The following is a 23,528-nucleotide window of genomic DNA, read 5'->3' as shown; positions in this document are numbered from 1 at the left end:
CCACCCTGAAGATCTCACCACATGTGATTGGATACAGACAGAAACAAAAACTATGACTTTACATGACTAGAAACCAAAAATATCCTGAGGGGATTTGTAGAGAGGGAAGGTGGGGAGGGAAAGCTGTCTGTCACACAGGGAAAATGTGGGGCTGCAGCCGAAGACAGCTTGATCCATCAGCTTCTGGGTGTGGGCCCATACTCTGCTCTCCCACCACACCACTCTGCTGCCAATAGCTCTGTGCCACAAAATCCTAATCTTCGAGCTATGGGGAAACACCATGAGAGCACTGTGGCACTGTGATGGTGTTCATTTAAACCTGCTTTAAGCCCAGTGTCTCTAAACTGTCCAACCCTTTCCATGAGAGAAGCGCTAACCCTGAAAATACTGATTCAATATTCTCTATGGGGGAAAAAAACAGATAAATATGAGCAGGGTAAAAAGACACTCCCCCACCCCCATGTATATCCAGTAAAAAACAAACCAAGAAAAGGCGCAAAAGAAAGAAACCCAGGTACCTGTGGTGTGGGGGGGGGGACAAAATAATTAAACAAAAGTTCACAATTTGACCCAATTAAATGTTCACAATTTGCTAAAGTACTTTATATGGCAAAAAAAAAAAAACTTTGCTGATTGGCTTTTGTGCCTCTACAATGTAGGTTTTGAATTAACTTATTTATTTATTTGTTTGTTTGTTTAATTTTAGAGAAAGGGGGAGGGAGAAAGAGAAGGAGAGAGACATTAACATGCAAAAGAAACATCAATTGGTTACCTCTCACATGCATATCCCCAAACATGGACCTGGCCCAGGCATGTGTCCTGACCAGGAATCAAACCAGTGACCTTTTGGTTCATAGGCTGATGCTCAATCCACTGAGCCAGAGCCAGGGCTGAATTAACTTTAACACCGCTAAAATGCACCAGGTGGACAAGTGTTCCCTTTAAGATCAGGAACAAGAAAGGGATATCTGCTTTCACCTCTCTTACTCAATATAGTACTGGAAGTCCTAACCACAGCAATCAGACAAGAAGAAGCAATAAAAGGCATCCAAATTGGAAAGGAAGAAGTAAAACTGTCATTATTTGTGGATGACACTATACTGTACATAGAGAACCCTAAAGATTCCACCAAGAAACTACAAGAACTGATAAATGAATTCAGTAGCAGGATACAAAATTAATGTCCAGAAATCAAAATAAAAAATTGTATTTTTATATTTCAATAATGAACTATAACTATCAGAAAGGAAAATTAAGAAAACAAGCCCGTTTACGGTATAATTGCTTCAAAAAAGAATAAAATACCTAGGAATACATTTAACCAAGAATGTAAAAGACCTGTGCTCAGAAAATTATATGATGCTGAAGAAAGAAATTGAAGAAGATACAAGTAAGTGGAAGCACATACTGTATTCATGGGTAAGAAGAATTAACATCATTAAAATGTCCATAAGTACCCAAAACAATCTATAGATTCAAAGCAATTCCTATCAAGATTCTAATGACATACTTCACAGAACTAGAACAAATACTCCAAAAATTTATATAGAACCACAAAAGATCCTGAATAGCAACAGTGATCTTGAGAAAGAAGAACAAATTTAGAGAAATTACACTATCTAATCTCAAGCTATACTATAAGTCCAGAATAGTCAAATAGCATGGTACTGGCATAAAAACAGATACATAGATCCATGGAACAGAACAGAGAACCCAGAAATAAACTCACACCTTTATAGTCAATTAATATTTGACAGAAGAAGCAAGCACATACAATGGGCTAGAGGTAGGTTATTCAATAAATGGTGTTGGGAAAATTGGACAGATATACGTAGAAAAATGAAAGTAGACCACCTTATTTTGCCACACACAAGAATGAATTCAAAATGGATTAAAGACTTAAATGTTAGACTTGAAATCATAAAAATCTGAGAAGAAAACATAGGCATTAAAATCTCAGACATTGCTTGTAGCAATATTTTTTTTCTGATATATATCCTCAGGCCAGGGAAACAAAAGAAAAATAAATAAATAAATGGGACTACATCAAACTAAAAGGTTTTTGCACAGCAAAGGAAACCATCAACAAAATAAAAAGGCAACCCACTGAATGGGAGAACATATTCACCAATATATCTGATAAGGGGTTAATATCCAAAATTTATAAAGAGCTCATAATACTCAACACCAAAAAAACAAACAACTCAGTTAAAAAATGGGCAAAGGACCTGTATAGACACTTCTCTAAAGAGGACATACAGATAGCCAATAGACATCTGAAAGATGCTCAATGCCACTAATCACCAGAGAAATGCACATTAAAACCATAATGAGATATCCCCTTACGCCAGTCAGAATGGCTATCATCAATAAATCAACAGACAACAACTTCTGACAAGAGTATGAAGAAAGGGGAATCCTTTTGCACTGTTGATGGGAATGCAGATTGGTGCAGCCACTGTGGAAAGAGGTATGGAGTTACCTTAAAAAATTTAAAAATGGAACTGCCTTATGACTCAGTGATTCCACTTCTAGAAATATATCTAAAGAAACCCAAAACACTAATTCAAAAGAATATAAGCACCCCTATGTTTATTGCAGAGTTATTTATAATAGCCAAGATTTGGAAGCAGCCCAAGTGTCCATAAGTAGATGAGTGGCTAAAACAACTGTGGAACATTTACACAATGGAATTCTACTCAGCCATAAACAAGTAGAAAATGTTACCCTTTCCAACAGCATGGATGGACCTGGAGAGCATTGTGCTAGGTGAAATAAGCCAGTCAGAGAAAGACAAATACCATTGATTTCATTCATATGTAGAATCTAATGAACAAACTGAACTAACAAGCAAAATAGAGACAGACTCATGGAGAGCAGGATGACAGCTGGTGGGGAGGGGTGGATGGGGAGGGATTGAACAAAAAGGAAAAAGGACTCATGGATACGGACAACAGTGTAGTGATTACAGGGGTGGGGAAGAGGTGGTGGAGGTGCAAAAGGGTATAAGGGGGATAAATGCTAATGGCAAAAATACAATAAAAAATAAACTACTAAAAAAATAAAATGCTCCAGTTGGCAAAACCTTCATGGACTTAATACAAGGATTCACATTATGGTTATACCTAATGTAGTAACCATGTTTTCTAGTTTTTGTATTTAATGCTATGACATCTGAAGCCTTGCTACCTTGGAGGGACTGCCCATGCGAGGATTAGCTAATTTAATTCCCAGAGGTAGTCAACAGCTCACCTGTGAGTGTACCTTTCAGATGTAGGCTAACCAGTCCGGAGCCTATAACCCCAACCACCTCCTGTATCTGGCTCTTAAACTCTAGGCCACTATTCCCCAGGGACAGGTACCAGATGAGGGACACTATGCCCCAGTTCCCACTGAAACATTTCACACTAGCCAATCATAAGCCTGCTTACCCTGCCTTGCTTGTTCCTTTTCATGGAAACCACAATAAAGGCACTTGCCCACATTTCCCCCTCACTCCCTCTGCCTCCTGACTGTCCCTTGTGCTTCCCCACGTGGCCCTCCATGGTGTGCCTCCTGTTTCCTGATATCTGTGGGTATAAAAAACTTCTTTCTTCATGACATTTATGTCTACATTTTTGTGTCTTACACAGCTGATTAAAACAAATCCCAGGCACCCTTATAATATCTGGGATCTCACTAAATTTAAGTATGATAAATAATTTGCTATCATAGTTTTGGCATGTATGTTCTGTTTAGTGCCTATTTTAACATCAAATTTTACTTAAGCCCATTTATGCTGTAATGTGTAAATTAGCCCACCTTGATAGGGGCTCCCTCCAACAAAAGGCTCTAGAATCTTTTCACATTTAAATCAATAGGCACTCACTCTGGTTAGTGTCCTTAGACTCCTTCAGCGAAGAGGCATCAGCAACTTCTCATGCTTCCTGCAGTCTCTGGACCACCTATGAAGTTCATAAGTTGTCCGTGGGCTTTTGATGCATGAAACTGCCCTTCTTGGCCCTGCATTATATACACCATTAGCACAGCAATTACTGGACACGCAGTGGGCTCTTTTGGAAATATAGTCTCTCATAGACCCTGAGCCCATTATTCCTTGGGTCAAGTACGCAGTATACCAGAAGTTGGGTATGGCTACCAAGGCCTCCTAGGTACAGAATGGACCCACTGGCATATCCCATCAGCAGGTTGAGGTGGCCTTACCTGTTATTAGTCCACTCTCTGATGCCTTGGCATTGGAGGAATGTCACCCCTGCCTCCGGCCCCTGGGTGACCTGGGGATTCCCTTAGGATCAACTGAGTGAACATTAATAAGAGTTTATAACTTTTATCTTTTTGGTGAGCACCTCTCCCTCCCGATCTAGAACCAACTTCACTTCCTAAGGTAGTACTTTTCCTACTTCCTAAAAGTCTCAGTCATCACCATGGTTAAAATGGATGTCAGGGCATCAAAGAGTAAGTGTGGTATAAGGCTTGAGATTAAGATTCATCATTAAGTGTTGCCTTGATATCTGGTAAAATTGGAGGGCCTCAAATGGCCTACCTGAAAGTTGTCTTCCCGCTCTGCTCTCATAGATAAGGTCCCCTAGCCAAACAAACCCCCTCTCATTGTAGGGAGCAGGCACAGTTTATCCACAAGTACCAGGGTCCAGTTTCCTGCTAGCCCATGAAACCATTCAAACAAGGCAAGGACATCCTCCTTCAGGAACCAGTGCTCTCCTTACTACACCCACCCTTACCTTACTACAAAGTCTGCTCCCTATAGGACTATAGTCCCTGCCTGTTCACTCTGCTCCCAAGTGTAACCTCCAAGTGGCCCTGCTTGGTGTGTGGTATCCTCCCCTGGGCTGTGAGTATACATGCTAATAAACTTCTGTCAAGCTCATTTGTTCAGCATTTGGCCATCCCCATAACTTGACGGGTGAAGAGGAGGCAAATTAAATACCTCTGGTCTGCACTTTTGTTTTTAAAGGCATTATTCTGCTATGGTTAGACTCATGGCCTTAAAATTTGGGGGGGGGGGGGGGCTGCAAGAAGTCACATGTGGCTGGAAGGTGGCCAATGTGTGCATGACAAATAGGAAATAAGACTGCAAAAACAAGACCTTGGATAGTCTGTTAAAGTTTGGACCTTAGGCAATGGGGAAGCCTAAAGTAATTTAAAGGAGGAAGTACTTTAAGATCTTCTTCTAACTTCACTCTTACAGCAGTGTGGAAAATAGATTCAAAGGAGTAAAACCAGCAAGATCAGTAAAGAGTCTACAGTACTGGTCCAAGAGACAGGAAGAGAGGGACCAGAGCAGGGAAACAGAAAGGAAGGGAGGAATTAAGATATATGTAGAAGTTGATTGGATATAGAATGCATTTACATTTGGAAAGGTCTCTAAAGGTATAATGATTTTTTTTAAAGTATGTCAGAGAGTAATATACTCCCATCTACACATATTATTTCTAAAAGGCCTAAGAGAATACAGGTTACCAACAGAGTGGTTTCCTAGGCAATGGAAAGAGGCATGGGACTTAGTCAGGAGGACTGAACTTTCACTTTTTAAATGGTATTACTGTTGCACTATTGATCTTTTTTGTTACACAAGAGGTGTGCACCTATGCATTTGATCTAATTTTTGAACATTAACACAAGTTTGTTTTAATGACCCAAGGTATACATAAATTTCTTCTCCATCCATTCAGCTAGTACTAACTTCAGGTGAGCTAGTATGTGAGCATACTGCTTTCCTTGTTCCCAAGAAGCAGGAAGCTGTAATGCAGTTTCATGCTTCTTCTGGGTGACAACCTTCAATTGTTCCTGCAATGACTCTACCTGCAAACTGGGCTTGATGGCTTGCCTTTTCCATTGCACCAGAAGATGAACATAGCTTTTCCTCCAGTACTGCAACTTTCATTTTTAGCTTAGCTGCTCTATATTTTGCAGCCAGAACTTTGTGGACATGACACTTCTGATTCTAAAGCATGGTTACGAGATGCCGCCAGCTCCTGGTTTAAAAGTAATTCTCCCGTCAAGGAAATGTTGAACTTCATTCTGTAAAGCACAGTTTTCCATTTGTTTCTGTGACAACATGACTTTTATCTCTCTCCTGTTGAAACATAACTGTCTTTTCCTGCATTGACGTGACTGCATTTTTTAAAAGGCTTTATTTATTTACTTTTAGAGAGACGGGAAAGGAAGGAGAGAGGGAGGAAAACATCAGTGTGTGAGATACATTGATCGATTGCCTCCCACACACCCCCAAATGGGGACCTGGCCCCAGGCCAGGCATCCAACCTGTGACCTGTCAATTTGCAGACCAGCACTCAATCCACTGAGTCACACCAGCCAAGGTGATGTAACCGCATTTAAAATCGGATTTAAGCCCTGGCTGGCATGGCTAAATTGATTGGGGCATCATCCCATAATCCCTGGTCTACATGTTCTGGATATGATCACTTATGGGAGGCAACCAATCGATGTTTTTCTCTTACATTGATGTTTCTCTCTCTCCCTTCCCGTCTCTCTAAAGCAAAAAAAAATAAAATAAAATAAAAATAAAAATTAAAAAAGCCCTTGGGTGAGGATTGAAAAACAGAAAGGCCTATTTAATTCCCAGTCTTGCCCTGTTCTTTTTCTTTCAAAGCAAGAAGCCCTCTTCTTCATTGCAACATATTCCAATTCTTTCTCTTTTCTCATCACAGAAAGTTGCATATTTGTGTCTTGTAATGATTGCTTTTCTGTTTCTTTTCCCTAGATATTTCTACTATCTTTTCATTTTCTTGTTTTAGTTTATACATATCCATTTCAAAATTAAATAGCCTCTCCTTCAGGTTTGTGACTGCCTGCCTCAAAAGTTCATTTTCACTCACTTCATTAGTAAAATTCTCACTTTAAAGAAAGTAATTTATCACCTTTTGCTTTGAGTAAGAGCTCCTTTTTCCATAAGTGAGTTTTGGAAAACATCTTGTTTCTCCTTTAGCTGCTAATTTCTGAATCACTGTGTTCATGTTGTTTTCTTTTTAGTTCTGGGGTGGCAGCAATGGAGTCAGACATCTCTCATTATCATTCTGGAGAGTTTGTATCTTTTTCTTGAGTTGATTTTGTGATCTCTTCTACCTATTCTTGGAGTAATTTAGAAGACGCACTGGAATCATCAGATTCACTTGTCTTAAAAGAGCCTTTGGACTCTGAAGTAAATGACCTGGTGGAGGCTTCTAGTGAAAAAAAGTGAAGATCATCTAAAAGAGCATCCCTGGCATTGCAAATGTGCCCTGTGCTGAGCTGAATTTGGACGAAGTCCTTCAAATTTTTGAGCTTGGTTCCATTCCCTTTAGATTTTGAATGAGGTCAGTAGAGTTCACCTGTAGTTTAGAATTGTTATCACTGTCAATTAAAACCTGGATCTGAAGTTGTCGAAGTTTTTCTGAAATTGGGTTGCCTTGCTCCACGTATTTGGTGCAGCGGTCATCACCTGCTTTTCTACTCTTCCATGATCTTAACTTGCTGTTTTCACGCTCTTGCAGAAGGTCCTCAAACTGATTCATATTAATGCCTCTAGCCTCATTACCGGTGCTGAATGTTTGCAAAATTGTCAATAAAGTATGACATTCTGCCCTAATGCATCAATCTCAGTCTTTTTCTTGAATGATACATTATAAATTATAAATGGTTTCTCTAAACATATCCTGACCAGTACTTTCAAATCTAGGAGACAGTCTTTTATTTTCATCTTGCAGTTTCATTGTTGGCATCAATGGTACCCATCATTTTGGGATATTCTTTTTAGATTGCTATTTTCCACAGTCTTCTTGTTTAAAACATCCAATACTTGTTTGCTTTCTAAACCATATACTTGCAATGGCTGCTGGATGCAGGAAGCTAAAGATATTCTAGTATGAAGACCTTGTATCTCTAAATCTTTTTGCTGGAAAATCTAAGTTAGTTTACCAATCTCATCTTTGGACAGCTGATCAATCTGTTCAGTTAGAAGTTTAATCTCCAATTCTTGTTATTTTATTTCTGTCAGTAATTTCTCAGTTTTAGCTTGAGATTAACTCATGCTTTTCACTTCTTTTTTTTTCTGTATTAAGACTCCAAACTTTTACTTGAAAATGATTAGAATGTTCTGCTTGCATGTGCTGGGTTTTTTGTGGTTTTTTTTATGCAACTGGGTTTTGATTTGTTCTGTTGTGTTTTGCATATTCTTAATTTCCTCATCTTTCACAGAAAAGAGCTGAGTGTGTTTAATATTCATTTGCTTATGCTGGTATTGAAGATCATCCATTTCCTGTTCCTGCTTTTGTAAAGATTGAGGTAGTTGCTGTTCATTCTGCTTTTGAATTTTAATAATCTTTTTTAAAAAGATTTTATTTATTTATTTTAGAGAGAGGGGAAGGGACGGAGAAAGGGAGAGAAACATCGATGTGCAAAAGAAATATCAATTGGTTGCCTCTTGCACACCCCCAACTGGGAACCAGGCCCACAACCCAGGCATGTGTCCTGACTGGGAATCAAACCAGTGACCTTTTGGTTTGTGGGATGATACCCAACCCACTGAGCCACACCAGTCAGGGCTGAATTTCAATTATCTTTTGATGATGTTTTCTTTCCACCTCAAGACTACCTTTTAAAATTACATTCGGTTGACTAATAGTGTTTAGTAATAGTGTCTGGTGTCTTAGGGTCCACCATAGGTGCAGTTGGACTCTGTTGTTCTCTCACTTGCTGCAGTTCTTCTTTGAGATGACTGTTTTCTTCTTTCATGGATTTTTTGTGTCGTTTTCCTCTGTGGTTAGCTGAAAATTTTTATTTTTCCTTAATGCTTGAGCATATTCCTCCTGGAGTCCTAAACTTCCTTTAAGTTTTTCATGAAAAATTTGCTCATTTCTCTGATCTGGTTCTCTCCTTAAAACATCTCTCTAATTTTCTACAGAAGATAATTTTTTATTGATGTATATAATTCTACCCTCAAGTTCTTTGATCTTTTTGACAGACTCTTCTTTTCCAGTCTGTAGAACTGAAGTAGTTTTTGCAGTCATCAGTTGCTCACATTCCTGAGCCACACTGCTGGAACAGATTTTCCAGTTCTTCAATCCTTTCTTCATAGTCACTTATTTTTTTCTTGATGCCTTCAAGTTATTTCTGCCAGTTTCTGTTTTTGAACATTTTACAGTACTGCCACTTCAAATTGATGGTAATCCATTTCCTTATTTCGACTCTGTCGAAGTTCCTGGATGGTATTTTGCAGTTTGCAGATTTCATCGTGATCAAAGCTGCTTGTTCCTCATGCTGCAAAAGTCTGAACAAAATGCTTCCAATGGCTAACTTCCGCCTCAAGTCTTAAAACTTCATTGGACAACATGTTTTTTTCTTGTGATGAAATAAGGTCAACAGAGTCCATGTCATCTCCCTCGCAAGCTGAAGCGTGCGTGTTGATGTCATAAGCCAATGAAGGTGATGCAGGGGTGGATGGAACATGGGCAGCTCCAGAACTTACTAAGGGGCTAACTGCAGCTTCAGCAACTGATCCTTTAGCATGACCTGTCTTCCTTTCAGAATTTGGTTTCTGCATCTTTCTGTTGTAGTTGATGTTGGTAATCAGCAGTTAGCTCCTTTATTTAAAGCTCTGATGTCTTACACTTCTCTTCTAAATCACTACAAAGAGTTTTATGTCTTTCATTCTCTGATCTTAAGTTTGCTTAAACGGCTTCAACATCTTTTCTTTTACAGTCAGGTGACTCTCCCCCCTTTTCAGTTTCATTTATCAGTGCATCTTTTGTGAAATTAGGGATGAGGCCATTGAAGGAAGCTACAATGACACTCAGCCCTAGGGAGTGACCTAAGCCAGAGCCAAGGCCACCAAACCAGGAGGTCACTGATGTGGGTCATAGGACTAACCTGGTCTGCTTGCCAAAAGTGGCCAGCCCATGTGGGACAAGCCCCCACCCCTTGGAACTGCTGCCCAAGGGACTAAATCACAATGAAGTCTTGCTAGGCAACAGTTTGGCCTAGGGGGTAGGGTCCTGGGAACCCTGAGGCCTGGCCTGGCCCGACACAGGGCCCTTATCCAATGATGTGGCCTGTGAGCCTCTGCTGTCCTCTCTGTCACTGTGACTGCCTCTGCACTGCCCTGCCCCTACCACCTCTGTGCCACTACCATGACAGCTGCGGAGGAGGCACTACCTCCAACACTGTTCTTGGGTGTGGGCTAACAGAAAACACATATTGCCTTTGGCTTTCTTCTCACACAGTCCATGTTGTCCTGCAGCTTGGGATATCCATGCCACTATTTTTTTTTAAATTTGAGGAAAAATTCTGCGTTACATGCATTCATCTTAAGAGCACCAGTGAGTGCATTTGGACAAGTGTCAGCTTGTTGTGCACCACTGTGACCTGGGGAGGATGGTGAACAGTTCCTCACCCACAGCAACTCCTACAAGGGGTCAGTCAGTAAAGAATCACCGAGTTTAAGAGAAGGGGGGATGGGAGCCATGGTGGCCCTGGTATTGCCTGTCACCAGCCTGTTTCAGATTTGCTCTGGACTGAGTGCACGAGGGTATCAAATGTAAAATGACTAAAGGAAAGTGATTTGGGTGGTGAGTGCTTGATAGAGCACATGGCCGCCAAGTTACAATGTCCACTTGAAACCTACATGTTATTAACCAGTGTCACTGGCAGTACATTTAATGAAAACCCTCAATGGCCACAGCTCAGAAGTAGGGGGGCAGTGACCCAGATGTTCATTCCTGGGCACTGGGAAAAGTGGAAGTGCCAGCCCCTGCTGCCGGGGAGACAGATGCTGGCATCACCACTGTGAGTCATCAGCAGCTTAATGAGGCACCTACTTCCTCAGCAAATTGAGGAAATCCTCAGTGACCTGATGGACCTGGTCCCCAGTCAATGTGAACATCTCCTGTCTTCTGTTGATCAGCCGCTGAAAATTGCCAGAGACAGGTAGTGGGAAAGGGTTACCTTTTGTGTGACTACAACAGTGTCAAGAACTCCTATAGGTCATCAAGAAGTAACAAGCATGACCCTCCCTTGGAAGATGGGGCCATGCCTTCTGCTTGGCTGAGAAAGCTGGAGATGGCAGCCAACAACATTTCCTTTGACCAGAATGGAGACCAGTATTTTGAGGGTGGGGCCTCATCTGTCTACCTCTGGCATTGGGATCATGGCTCTGCTGGTGTGATCCTCATAAAGAAGGCTGGAGACAGATCAAAGAAGATCAAAGGCTGCTGGAATTCCATTCACGTGGTGGAAGTGCAGAAGAAATGCCCAGGATGATGCTGTGGCGGCAAACCAACAAATCCAACTCTGGCACCATGAACCTCTGAGGCAGCCTTACCAGTCAGACGGAGAACGACAAAACTGTGAGCTGCAGCTCACCACACATAACCAATATCGGCCACCTGGTTGAGGACATAGAAAACAAAACCAGAAGCTGATGAGATCTACTTTGGAAAAACAAAAGACATCCTCAACGGCTGAGGTCTGTGTAGACTTTTGCAGACAAATCGAAACAAGAAGCTCTTAAGAACGATCTGGTGGAGGCGTTGAAGAGAAAGCAGCAGTGTTAAACCTCTGCTTCACACTAACCAGACATGCTATGCACTAACTAGATTCCTTTCTTAGAAAACTCGTTTTCTGCTCCCTTCCCTGTTCCTTCCCTCCCAGACAGGTTACACAACTTGTGTCACCGACCTGCACAGCAGTCTCTCCCTGAGAATAAAGGCGCTAAACAACCTTCTAGGCTCCAAAGACCTGCTTCCCAGCACGTTTTGCTATTAGAACTCTTCCCATGAAGGTCACGTTTGCCGCAGTGCCCTCTCTCCCACACCCCACAACCATTCATAGGCAGAAAATACACTGTCTGCCTCCCCTTCCCTCCAACCTTTTTGTCACATTGGTACCAAAAAAAAAAGTGAAACAAAATTTTATGACAAAACTGTGGTGCGTGAAAGATAAAAGAAAAACTACAAAAAAAAAAAATCATCAATGGGCGACCGCTGGGCGCGCGACCGATGGAGCGGCGTCGTGGGCGCGGGCCGGCGGTCCCCGCGGGGAGAAAGGAGTCGACGCCGGCGCAGGCCTGGCTGCCCAGCGCTCCTACCCCTCGGCCTGCGGGCGGCGCCGCTGGAAGTGACGCGCGGGGGCGGGCTCAGGCCCGAGCCACCGCCGCCAGGCCGGGAAGCGATGTAGGAACCGCAGCCTGTCTCCCCTAGTCCCGCCGGCAGAGCCGGGGCCCCGCCGCCGCCATGAAGAAGCAGTTCAACCGCATGAAGCAGCTGGCCAACCAGACCGTAGGCAGGCGAGTGCGCCGGGCGGGGGTCAGCGGGGTGGGCGGTGCGGGAGGGCCGGCCGGCAGCCCCCGGGGCCGGGCCGCGCCTCCCTCTCGGGCCCGGCTGGGTCTCAGCTCCGGGGTCTGGGCCGGCCCGTCTCTGTCCTCCCCTGAGGCCCGGCCGGCGGGCGCCCTGCCTGAGACGAGGTCCCAGCCTTCTGGCGACCCGGCTGGGACAGCTCTTCACTGCATTGCGCGGTGGCCCTCAGTAGGAACTGAGTCACTGACGCTCGTCCCACTCGCCGAGCAAGCTTCACGACGCCCTTCGGGGGACTCGGTGTGCTGCTGTCTCCAAACGTGAGCGAACGGGCACCACGGCCCGGCCGCACCTTCTTGACATTAACATGGTGGAAACGGGGAAAAAAGGCTATGGAAACGCCACGCCCCAATTAAAAAAAAAGTTTTAAAAAACTCTTTCTCACTTTGGGTTTGGAAGCAGATACTTCTCTATGTGTCTTCTTTGGTTCTGCTTTAATACCAGGCAAGCATTGATTCTTCAAAAAATCTAGTCTTTTGGCAAAAAGAAAGTGTTACATTTATACACTTATTTTTAATTACAGTTGACATAATGTATATTAGTTTCAGTTGTACAGCATAGTGGTTAGACACTTACAAAACCTTCCCAGGTGATCCCCCTCCAGACACCATACATAGTGATTTACAGTTATTCCGAAATGACAGAAGAGACGAGCAGGCGTTTGGGACAGGGATGGTTTGGTTTGTGGAGCTTTTTCAGGTGATTGTCACGTGCGGCATTTTCTGGGGCAACTATTTCAGGGTCTTCCAGGGCAGTTGTTGTACTGTCCCGATTTACTATTTATTCTGCGATGAGATATGAAAGTGTAAATTTTTCACAGTTTTCACTTTTTTTTTCAACAGTTAAGCAAAAAGGGGGAGTTCAGTTTGGCCAAAGTACGTGGGACACTTCTTTCTTTTGTGTGTATGAAAATACTCTTACTTCCTCTTGAGTTTTCCAAATTTGCTTTTCACTGTTTCATTTCCCTCAATTTTCTGCTTAGTTTTGTTGCTCAATTTTTTTGGTACTCCACCCTGTTATCTTGGTGTGTATATTTCCTATTTCCAAAATTAATCTCTGTCTCCTTGATGTGCCTGCTTTCCTGTTGTTTGTAGGAAAGTGAGAGATATGAGAGGAAGGTAGACAAAGTAGTCCTAGAGAGGCTAATGTTTCAACCAAGAATCTGTAAACAAATTAAAAGGCAATTCCTTATAAGTTTTCTACCCCCCTTAGTGTTTTCAGTAACATGCATTGTAAAATTGGTATTTAGTGAGGGTCAAGATGCATTGATCAGAATGTCATCGTGGCCTTTTGGTATATTGTATAAGGGAAGCTATGTTTGCTCTTCAATAAAGTTCTTCTTAGAGCTGAAAAGCTGTTCAGGGTCTTTTTGGCCCCCTGCTTCCTCTGTGGCAGCTTCCCTCTTCACACTTGTAAATTCCAGCTATACTTGCCGACTTACAGTTTCTACAGGAGGCCTTGCTTTCTCACTAATTAGCCTTTATCTGGAACTCTCTTCGGAAGTCTTTTCAACACACCTGTCCTATAGCTGCCGCCTCCTTTTCCCTCCTATTCAGTCTTTAGGTCTCCTGACAAAGGTCTCTGCCCCTGACCGGCCTTCACTGATGCTCCAACATAGACTGGCTGATCCTGGGTGCTTTCACAACTCCACGTAGTGCCTGCTCTTCGTGGAGGCAATTACATTAGCCTCTTCACTTGCCCGTGTCCTTCATTACACTAAATGCCTGGAGAAGCCTTGCTATGTCTTTCTACTTGGATTCCAGGGTTGGCTGTGCTTCCTACTTACTACATAGTAGGTACTCAACAAAATTGTTAATCTATTGTAAATCTAGTTCTTACCTGATTGCCTTGGTGGTGTGGGCCCAAGTATGGGAAAATGAAAACTGGATAGAGTCAATGGTGAGTCATATGAGGACTGTAATTCTGGTTCTGACCTTTGACTATTTGAAAATCTTAATTGCTAGATGCCAGTGGAAGCTGTAGCTATTACAGAGCAATTAAGGGTGTGGCAATTTTGCACCCAAAGTCAAAACTTTTTACAGGAGAACCTGTTGCTTAACTGCTGTTGATTTCCTAGACATATTTGTATTTTTCCACTTATGTAATTATAAAGGACTAGGGAGGAAAGAAGTGAAGGAAGGGGAGAGCCTAGAATTGTTATTGTTTGGAAACAGGTGGTGGTTGGCCATCGAGTCTGGATTCTGGGTATATTTGGGGCAAGGAGGAGGTCAGGAAGCAAAGGAGGTTCCCCCCATCCCCATGAGTGAATTTATAGGTGTGACTGGCATGCCCACTGTGGGGGTTATCGATTTCATAGAATTCTAGGTGGTGTCTGGAAGTGAAGTATTCTCTTCCCAGAATTAGGACCTTGTGAGTAACCCACAGTGAGGTTCCATGGGATGGACATGTGGGAGAATTAGTAATGGCTGGATGGAGTGAGATCTCATGATGCAACTTTTTTACAACGGGTGGATGAGTCTGTTTTAGAAGATGGTTTGTGTATCACAGGGGCAAGGCTTCTGACGTGGTCTCATGATAGGGATGTCCCCAAGAAGAGAATTAGGATGGTTTCTTTTGTTCATCTGCCTTTTTTTGATCCATCCATTTAACAGACACTTGTTGAGCTCAAACTGTATGCCACTATACAAGATATTGAAGAATCAAGAGTGAAAACTGCACCGTTTCTGCCCTTGGGGAACTCAATAGATTTGTGAAAGAGATTGGCTAGTAAAAAATAATTACATACCATTAGATAAAAGCTTACAGAAGCATGGCTACTTCACAGAGCAAAACCCAGCTCTTATTGGATGAAGGGGAGGTAACAAAATGGGGAAAAATTTTTTTTTAAAGATTTTGTTTTATTTTTAGAGAAAGGGGAAGGGAGGGAGAAAGAGAGGAGGAGGGAGACATCAATGTGTGGTTGTCTCTTGTGTGCTCTGACTGGGGACCTGGCCTGCAACCCAGGCATGTGCCTTGACTGGGAATCAAACCATTGGCCCCTTGGTTCACAGGATGGTGATCAACATGGAGCCACACCAGCCAGGGCTGAAAAAATGGGAGAAAATTTGAGCAGAGCTTTTTTTTTCCATTTTAAAATTTTCAAGTACTTTTTAAAAATTTCTCGTACTGATTACTTAAGTCTCTTTGAGTTTTAAAACAACCTAATTTGAATGTCCTTAAGCAAAGATGAGAATTAATTGGCTCATATGTGACCAAAGAGTCCAAAAATAGTATAGCCATCCACTGGGCTGGATCCAGGGGGTCCTGTCTTTATACAGGCTATGTCCACAAGGAGACCCCTGGTCTTTTGTCATCCTCAGTTCAAGTCCCAGGGAGACAGAGTACTTTACTCCTAGTCACTGTGGCCAGAAGTCCCAGGACTGACACTGAGTGTTTCTGACTGGGTCACAGGCCTTTCCCTGGAAATGGGAGTGGAGCGTCAGCCCCACTCATACCACTGGACTGAGAGTTGGGGAGTGCTATTTCCCCAGGAAAACTAGGGTGCTGTTACCAGCAGAAGGGGAGGAGGCATGCTGGTCAGGCTAACAATAGACGTCATGCCATGTTTTTTTGTAGTTCTGCTAAAAACGAAAGGTATTTTGTTTTTGAAAATGCTTCATGCAGTGGACATGGTGGTGATATGGGGAGGCGATACCCCGAACTGAGGAAGGTGTACACCAGGATAAGGAACCTGAGCAATGGCTAGTGATGAGGTAGAAATGTCAATGAGAAAAGGATCTCAAGTGACTAATTAGGAGACTTTATTATCTAAGGTGAGCTTCTGGATGGGAGTGTCTGAGTGAGTATTGGCTCCTGCCAGAATGAAGTGCTCTTCGGAGATCCGGAATGTTTTCCCAGAAGTTATCCTTAGATAAGCCAAGGTGGAAAATGCTGAGAGGGGGCAGGCTAGTGAAATCAGTGAGTGTCTTGGGCGGGGTGGTGGGAACGGGTGCTGGTTGGGGAAGGGAGGACTTGATGGGTACTTCCTATCTCACCAAAAGTCTGTGTGGGAATATGGGCCCCAATTTTGGGAATTTTGAGAAAAGCCTACAATTTGGATTTTAATGAAAATCAGATTGAGACAGGATAGTAAGAAGCTGGGAAAATTCCTTGGCAAGTGGAATAGGGAAACAGAGACAGTGGTGGAGCAATTTACAGCCACGTGCAGATTGTCACCAGGGTGGAAGGCCCTGAGTGCCTGACAGTGGGCAAAATTGGGAAAACAGGGACCTCACCCACAGGGTAACCTTTTCTCCCCAGGCCTTTCCTCCCTGGGGAGAACATCTAGGCCTCAGTTGTATTTCAGCTCCAGGACCAGAAAAGCAGCAAAACCTGGTGCTCAACACCAGGACCAATTGCAACGATTAAAGAACCCCTGCCCTGTCCCTGACCACTCAGTGGAGACCATGACCCTGTGAGGGCACACCTGGAGAACTGATTAATATTCTATTGAAACCCTCCCCTGAGACATCCCCTAAGATTCCCGCCTACAAGAGAGAGATAAAAGTCTCAATTAAGACAAAGGACCCAACTCACATGCTCTCCCTCTGGGGAACAGCCCCCACCATTCCCTTTTCCTTCTTCCCCACAGGCACGCATCTCCTAAACTCTAAGGAAATGGGCAGTTGGCAGGTTGTCCCTGGCTGATCCCCTGAACCTATCCCCCAAGGCCCCCTCTTCTCTGACTTCCCAATGAGCTCAGGCAGCCCAGCCTAGGCTACCCTGTTGCTTCCTATATACTAAGCCCTTCCTTGTTTCACTGTCCCCACCTTTAATAAATGTATCCTCATAGTCACCTGGATTCATGTTGTAAAATCTTTCCTACGTAAAGTCAAAAACCCACACACTGCAGCTGGCCCGAGGCAGACCCACTCAGGTCCAGGCCCCTGTCTGGTAACAAGATAGCATTTAATGAAAATTAAACAACCAGCATGACACCATATGGGACTAAGCAAAAAGCCAGGGCCAGATTTGGCAGTTGCTTATGTAGAAGGACCTGGAAATTAATGATCCCTGTTATTATTTATTATCTTGTACCTTACCCCTTGACATTACTACATTATCAGTTCTTTGAATTTGTTAAAGAATTGTTCTTTCCTTTACAGAAATCTTTAAAAAGATCTGATAAGAAAAATCATCAACATTTCTTCAGTGGTTTAGTTCATACCAGGCGCTATGCCAAACCACCCGGCTTGGTCCTCGCCTGCAGTGGTTGTCACTTCTGTTTTATAAAGAAGGAAGACTGCCTTGTTAAGTTCCCACAACTCCTAAGTGATCGAGGCAGGACGTAGGCTGGGTCCAGGGCTTCTGACTGGATCCCATTCCAACTATAGATACTGGGCTGCCTTTTCCCCAGGGAAGAATTAATGTTTGCTAAGGGTCTTTGGTGCTTATTAAGCTGCTGGGCTAGATGCTTTGCATAAATTTTCTCTCTGTATTCTTAAAGCAACTCTAAGGGGTGATGTTATTTGTTCCTGATTTAATGATGAGGAAGCCACATTAAGAGGCTAGTAAATGGCAGAGCTGGGGGTTTAGTCCCAGGTATCTGATTCGATACAGCTATAAATCCAGACTTTGTGTGGGCTGCTCTTACATGAGACAACCCTTGTTTGAGTTATGAGTGACATTTTTATAAAATCCTGGAGGCTAAGAGTTGGATGTTGTTCCAGTCCAGTGGCTCTGATCAGGCATAGTTTTGCCCCCCATCAGGAGCAAGGTCTGGAGACATCTTTGATTGTTATGACTTGGTTTTTGGGGGGGTGTGCTCTGGCATCTAGTGGGTGAAGGCCAGGATGCCACTGGACATTTTATAAGGAAAAGGGCCCCCCAACCTCCCAACATGGAATGATCTGGTCCCAAATGTCAGGGGTGCTGAGATTGAGGAACCCTGGTCTAGTCCTTCCAGGTTCTGCATATGTTAGTTTTCAAAACCAAAGGTTCACACTGTTTGATTGATTGCAGGGCATAGCTGTGTCCTATTTGGTATGTATATATATTTTTTACCATCATTGACCCATATTTTAAAATTTGGAGTTTTCACACAAGAACCTGGATTTCCAGTTTCTTCTAAAATCTTAGAAGGCCTGGCAATACCTGGCATTCTCCAATAACTGAACAGCAACTGGCCCACCTGGCTGCAGCACCAGCCACCCAGCTTGCCCCAGACCCAACCTGGCTTGTTTTAACTCTGTTAATTCCCTTGCAATCCCCTCCCTGATCACAGAAATCAGATAACCTTCTCCAGGAGTAGAAAAAGCAGTTCTTCCTGAGATAGCCTGTTTCATAGGGGCAGCAGGAATTCTCAGATGTGGAGTCAAAATGCATCTCTACCTATACACCCCAGAGCACCCTTCTGGAGCCGGAATGAATCAACCTTGAATCCTCCGTGCCAGCCCTTACAGCATCTAACATCACAAGCCATCTCTTGACTCCAGTAACATTGAACATCCCTCACTTACTTCTCTTTCGTTTTATGCCTGAGGATTTCCCCTGCCATTTTTAGAGGAGCTCGGAACAGTGTTTCTGAGAAAGGGGGTAGCTGTGGTTGTCCTCAGTCTGAGTGGATTCCATCCAGCCTCTGCATAGAGCAGGGGTGGAAAGAAATCTGCTCTCTTGCAGTTTCTGAATCTGATCTCTCATGGTCTTGTTATGCACTTTATATATTGTGAATCCTAGAATATAACAAATGATAGAACAGTCTATCGTTCACTGAAGAAAAATGAACCCTGAAAAGATGTAGTCATATAGCATCACTTTTACATGTGAAGGCGGCATGCTACTCTAATATGGGCTTACTTTTATAGCTGCCGTTCTCCATGTGCACACAGCAGACCCCCTAGAGTTAACATTTTGGTAGAAGGCCCTAGAGTCAGCATGTGCACCACACCTTCCTCTCAGACTACAGAGGGTTTGCACATCCTGTTTCTTAAATGTAGGCAGATTAAGTAAATGTAGGCATAGTAATTAATAAAGTATACATTTGTTAAAGGTATCTTTACACTCCTGTTTTGTGTATATGTGTATACTTTCGTAAATGTAGATTTCAAAGTGGTAGATAAGGAAGTATGGACCTATCTTTTGATAATGTTCCTATTTAGAGTCTGTGAACATTTTTTTTACTTTAAATAATGTTTTCCATAATCTAAAAGCTGGGAACCATGAATATGTTCTGTAAGCAGGGGTCACAAACTGAAGTGAAATTAGTAAGTTGGGTGGGAGATAAGTGCCAGACCACAGGGAGTGGTGAGGACTGTGGCAAGTTAGTGAGTACATGTTCATTGAAAAGGGAGAGTGCTCTCAGCTGTAGCCACTTGTTGCCATAGTATCACTTTTAATGATACTCCAGAATGTTGATTTCCAGGTGAGGTTTCTTGATAGTTAAACATTGCCAACAAAAATGGGAAGAAAACCATATTGTGTAGGTTAAAGAAAACACATTTGCAAACTTTATCTGACATTAGGCTTCCTGCTTTGACTTCTAGTTTAGAGACTAATTCTTGTGGTATGTAAAGTTGGGCAGTAGTGTTTGGTAATGAACTTTTCCTTGGATGGGGATGGGACATCTGTTTTATCATTATTCATCATACTTTCTATGTATATCATATTTTTTGAGTGTGAAAATCTCATAATTAAAATAGAACATTAAAAGAGTTGATAGATACTTTAGTTTAGAATTGCTTTATTTTCTAGCCTTTTTTCTTTTTTAGTTTCCTGAAACTAGTGGGAAGGTTTTTTCTTTTTTTTTCCATATATGAATTTGAAACTAGTTATTTTTCTTGGAAAAGGGAATGAAAGCTCCAAGTTAAAATAGGAGCCTCTTTTTAAAAAGATTGAGTTAAGGGAGGTTTGGTTATAATTCTCCTACTCTTCAGGGCTGTAATGATTCCCAGTGGCATTGCATGTCTGCCCTGTATTCAGATGGGGAGGTGTCCTTCTTCTATCTTCTCAGACCATTCCCCTGGGTGATCTCACCCCCTTAATACCGCCTCATGACTGATGACTCCCAACTTGATGCCTCTAGCCCTGCCATCTCTTTATCTCTAGATCTTTATCTTGAATGTCTACACTTTAAATGTGCTGTTGAAATTCAACTCATGAACTACATCCTCAAATTGGCCCTTCTTCCCTAGTCTGTGGCCTTTAGGCCAAACCCTGCTCACTGCCTGTTTTGCGGACAGGGTTTACTGCACAAGGCCATGCACTGCAACTGTGGAGTTGAGTGTTTGGAGCAGTGACTGTAAGGCCCGCAGAACCCACGCTGTTACTGCTGTGTGGCCCTTTACAGAAAGAGTTTGCCGCCACACCTGCTCAGTCATGGGATCTGGAGGGGGACAGATTTATGACTTGGTGCAGGTTTGTTACAAGTTTCAGAAGATAAAGCAGATTCTGTTGAAAATCTGACCCTGTGATTTATATAAGAAACATTCTTGACTAGGTAGAGCCTACTTGTAGCAAATGATATGAAAACAATACTCAGTTCATGTCAGCCCTCCGGCTTGTAAGACTTGTTTCCTGTATCTTGATATTTCACTTAATTACAGCTTATTGATTATTTGCATTGGCTACTTCTTTTTGATTAATCATTTCTAAGATGTTTCTACCTTCCTTCCCCTTCCCACAATTCTTTTTAGGTGTCTTCCTTATCAGAGATACCTTCGAGTCTAATAGTCAACTTGATCTCTCTTTTAATGTTTCATTAGCATTTCTTCTCTAGTTTCTCAGTGTTCTTCCACATGGGTTAGCTAAATTTATGCCTCCAGAGCATTTAAGTAATAAATTGTAGACTAAACAGGTACTCAAATGAATGCAAATATTTAAGTAAGTAAATAAATATTTGGAATGGCACAGAAATTTTTCTAAGCGACTACCAGCTACCTGTCACCTGTCAGTGTGAACATTTATAAATCCACCCACTTGGATTTCGTATGGTCATTGGATCCTTTCAGAGGCATGGACTGGAGTGGCCACTTGAACTCATGCCCAGCTGTACCTTGGGGAAATAGATCAAAGTACTTCTACTTCAGTAGGTACAGTGAGCACTCGGATTAAAGGTGCATGGGCACAGGCCTAGGATCTCCAAGTTGTGTTTGGCTTCCAGGGAAGGCTTCCCTGACATGTGACACTTGAGCAGTCTTGATAATAGGCAGGTAGAAATGTGGATAATGGAGAATTCTGTGAGGGAAGAAAAATACTTAGGGGAAACATAACACACTGAAAATTTCCTCCTTTAACTTAATATTTTTTGGTTAATAAGTTGGGAAAAGACAACTGTATCTGATTCTTAACAGCAGAAAAACTATCCAACACTTATATTTAAATTCATTAGGGAGGCAGTGGCTGTGTGTAGATCCATATGTTCTCAAGTTCAGGGTGACTGTGGTGTTTAGTCACAAGCCCCTGGATGCATTTCCATCCAATAGAAGGAGTAAGTTGTCCTTCAAAGCCTTAAAAAGTTTTAAAACCAGCATATTCAGTTTTCTTTGCCTGATATAAACTGATGGCTATCTTTCCTAAAAACAGTTTATTGTACATTGACAATTTATTGAGGCATCATTTCTCACAGTGTAGCTTTTAATTTTCATTATACTTGTTCATCTCCTCTTGTAGCCTTTCAGTATTCTCACTGCCTTTTCATTTTTGGACGTGGTAGAATTAATAATATTGCCCATACAACTCCATGATGGCAGGACTCAAATACATGACCACCACTGACTGTGAACACCAACTTTTGGAGATAGGGAGTATTGATGGGTTTTGCTGTCATCCATGGAAGACCATCGTTAGAAAAGCTTCTGTTCCAGTTTTGGGGGATTGTGGTTTGAGGACCATTGCAGTAGGATTTAGGGGATCCTTATATGCAGAAGGTTGAGAAAATTAAGTTAATGCTTTAGGAAGACAACTCTGGTAGCAGGAAGAGTTGGGATTAGGGAGGAAGAGAAAGAGGAGAAGGTGAAAGGAGCCTGGTGTGGAAGCTGTTGCAGCAGGGTAAAGAAGGTCAGATGATGGCATTGCAGATTAGGTTGGGGAGTATTTAACACCATAGTGTTTGGGACGAAGAAAAGGGAGAGGGAAGAGCTGAGGAGATTCTGGTTATGGTTGGATGTTATTTACTGAAATAAGTAACAGTAGTCGTACCCTATTCCATTGTTTTGTAATGCTTCTCATTTTTTAAACTTATAATTCTTGTATCTACTTTGTTGGTTTTTTTCTCCTATGGATGAATGGCTTGGAATATGTGTGTGTACACCAATACCACACTTTTCATCTGAAATATGTTTTCAATCTGGTAGAACTGGTCTCCTTCAGCTTTTCTTTTTGTTATTCTCTCTTATTTTTGTAAAAAAAATGAATTTTGGTATCATTTCTCTAGTTCCTAGAAAACATCATTTAGGAATTTGATTGGTTTGGAGCTCATTCATTCAAATAATATGTTGGGTGCCTGCTATGGGTTAGGCCTGAAGATATAAAAATATTGTAACTAAAACCCAGGAATTATGGTCTGGTAATTTGTGTACTAAACCATGGAGAGAGTTGATACCTTTGCAACACGAGCACAGCACATCTCCTTATATGGGCTTTTGTGTGTCTCCAAAGTACTTTGTTTTTGTTGTTGAGAATTGTGCCTGATTAGTTTAGTTGGTAAATATGGGCGATATTAATGTTTATGAATATACTTATTTATGCTATACCCTATTTAGCTATGATTAATCATTTTGTTACTTCTTGGCTTTTCTATGTATACATTATCTATGTTTTGCTTCATTTTCGTCTTCCCTGTTATTTACTTCAATGATTTCTTTTTCACCCCTTATTTAATTGGTTAGACTCTCCAATATCATGTGTAGCTGTATGAAGCATCATGAGGAATGTTCGTCCTGTTAAAATGCAAATGTCCTAATCTGAATGGTTCCCAGTGGAAATCCACAAGCATTATTCTTCACGTTTTTGAATCATACACCTTTTAGTATGTCTGATGTTTGAGTTTTTATTGTGTGTTAGTCATAAGATTGGCAGGTGATCTTAAAGGCGGAGTACTGAATGTGTAGTAGTCCAATTATATGGAGAAAACAGTTGCACTGCACTTGACTGAGGAAGGAATTGGAAGGGAAAGTTGAGCAATGGTGGGAGGAATGGCAGTAGTTACACCAGCTCTGAAGAAGTGGT

At 42.2% G+C, this 23,528-nt stretch overlaps 1 protein-coding gene and 2 pseudogenes across 6 annotated transcripts in view; 2 read left to right on the top strand and 1 right to left on the bottom strand.

Annotated features, from left to right (window-relative positions):
* Positions 1-5,646: 5,646 nt before the first annotated feature.
* On the bottom strand, positions 5,647-10,480 carry LOC112304718 (thyroid receptor-interacting protein 11-like; annotated as a pseudogene).
* A 339-nt stretch (positions 10,481-10,819) lies between these two features.
* LOC112304864 (F-actin-capping protein subunit beta isoforms 1 and 2 pseudogene) lies at positions 10,820-11,489 on the top strand (annotated as a pseudogene).
* Positions 11,490-12,129: 640 nt separating this feature from the next.
* ARHGAP17 (Rho GTPase activating protein 17) overlaps positions 12,130-23,528 on the top strand; it is an 89,843-nt gene continuing 78,444 nt past the window's right edge. For 3 of the 6 annotated variants that reach the window (XM_053926240.2, XM_053926243.2, XM_053926241.2), the window contains exon 1: positions 12,131-12,298. In XM_053926240.2, the coding sequence (XP_053782215.1) occupies positions 12,246-12,298 (53 nt within the window). In that variant the 5' untranslated portion in view covers positions 12,131-12,245. Of the gene's footprint in view, positions 12,299-23,528 lie in introns of all 6 variants that reach the window. The other 3 variants (XM_053926250.2, XM_053926238.2, XR_008427069.2) reach the window with 2 other exon arrangements.

Source organism: Desmodus rotundus, chromosome 1 (assembly GCF_022682495.2).
Source record: "Desmodus rotundus isolate HL8 chromosome 1, HLdesRot8A.1, whole genome shotgun sequence".
Classification (NCBI taxonomy): domain Eukaryota; kingdom Metazoa; phylum Chordata; class Mammalia; order Chiroptera; family Phyllostomidae; genus Desmodus; species Desmodus rotundus.
This window is presented reverse-complemented; position numbering and strand designations above follow the sequence as displayed.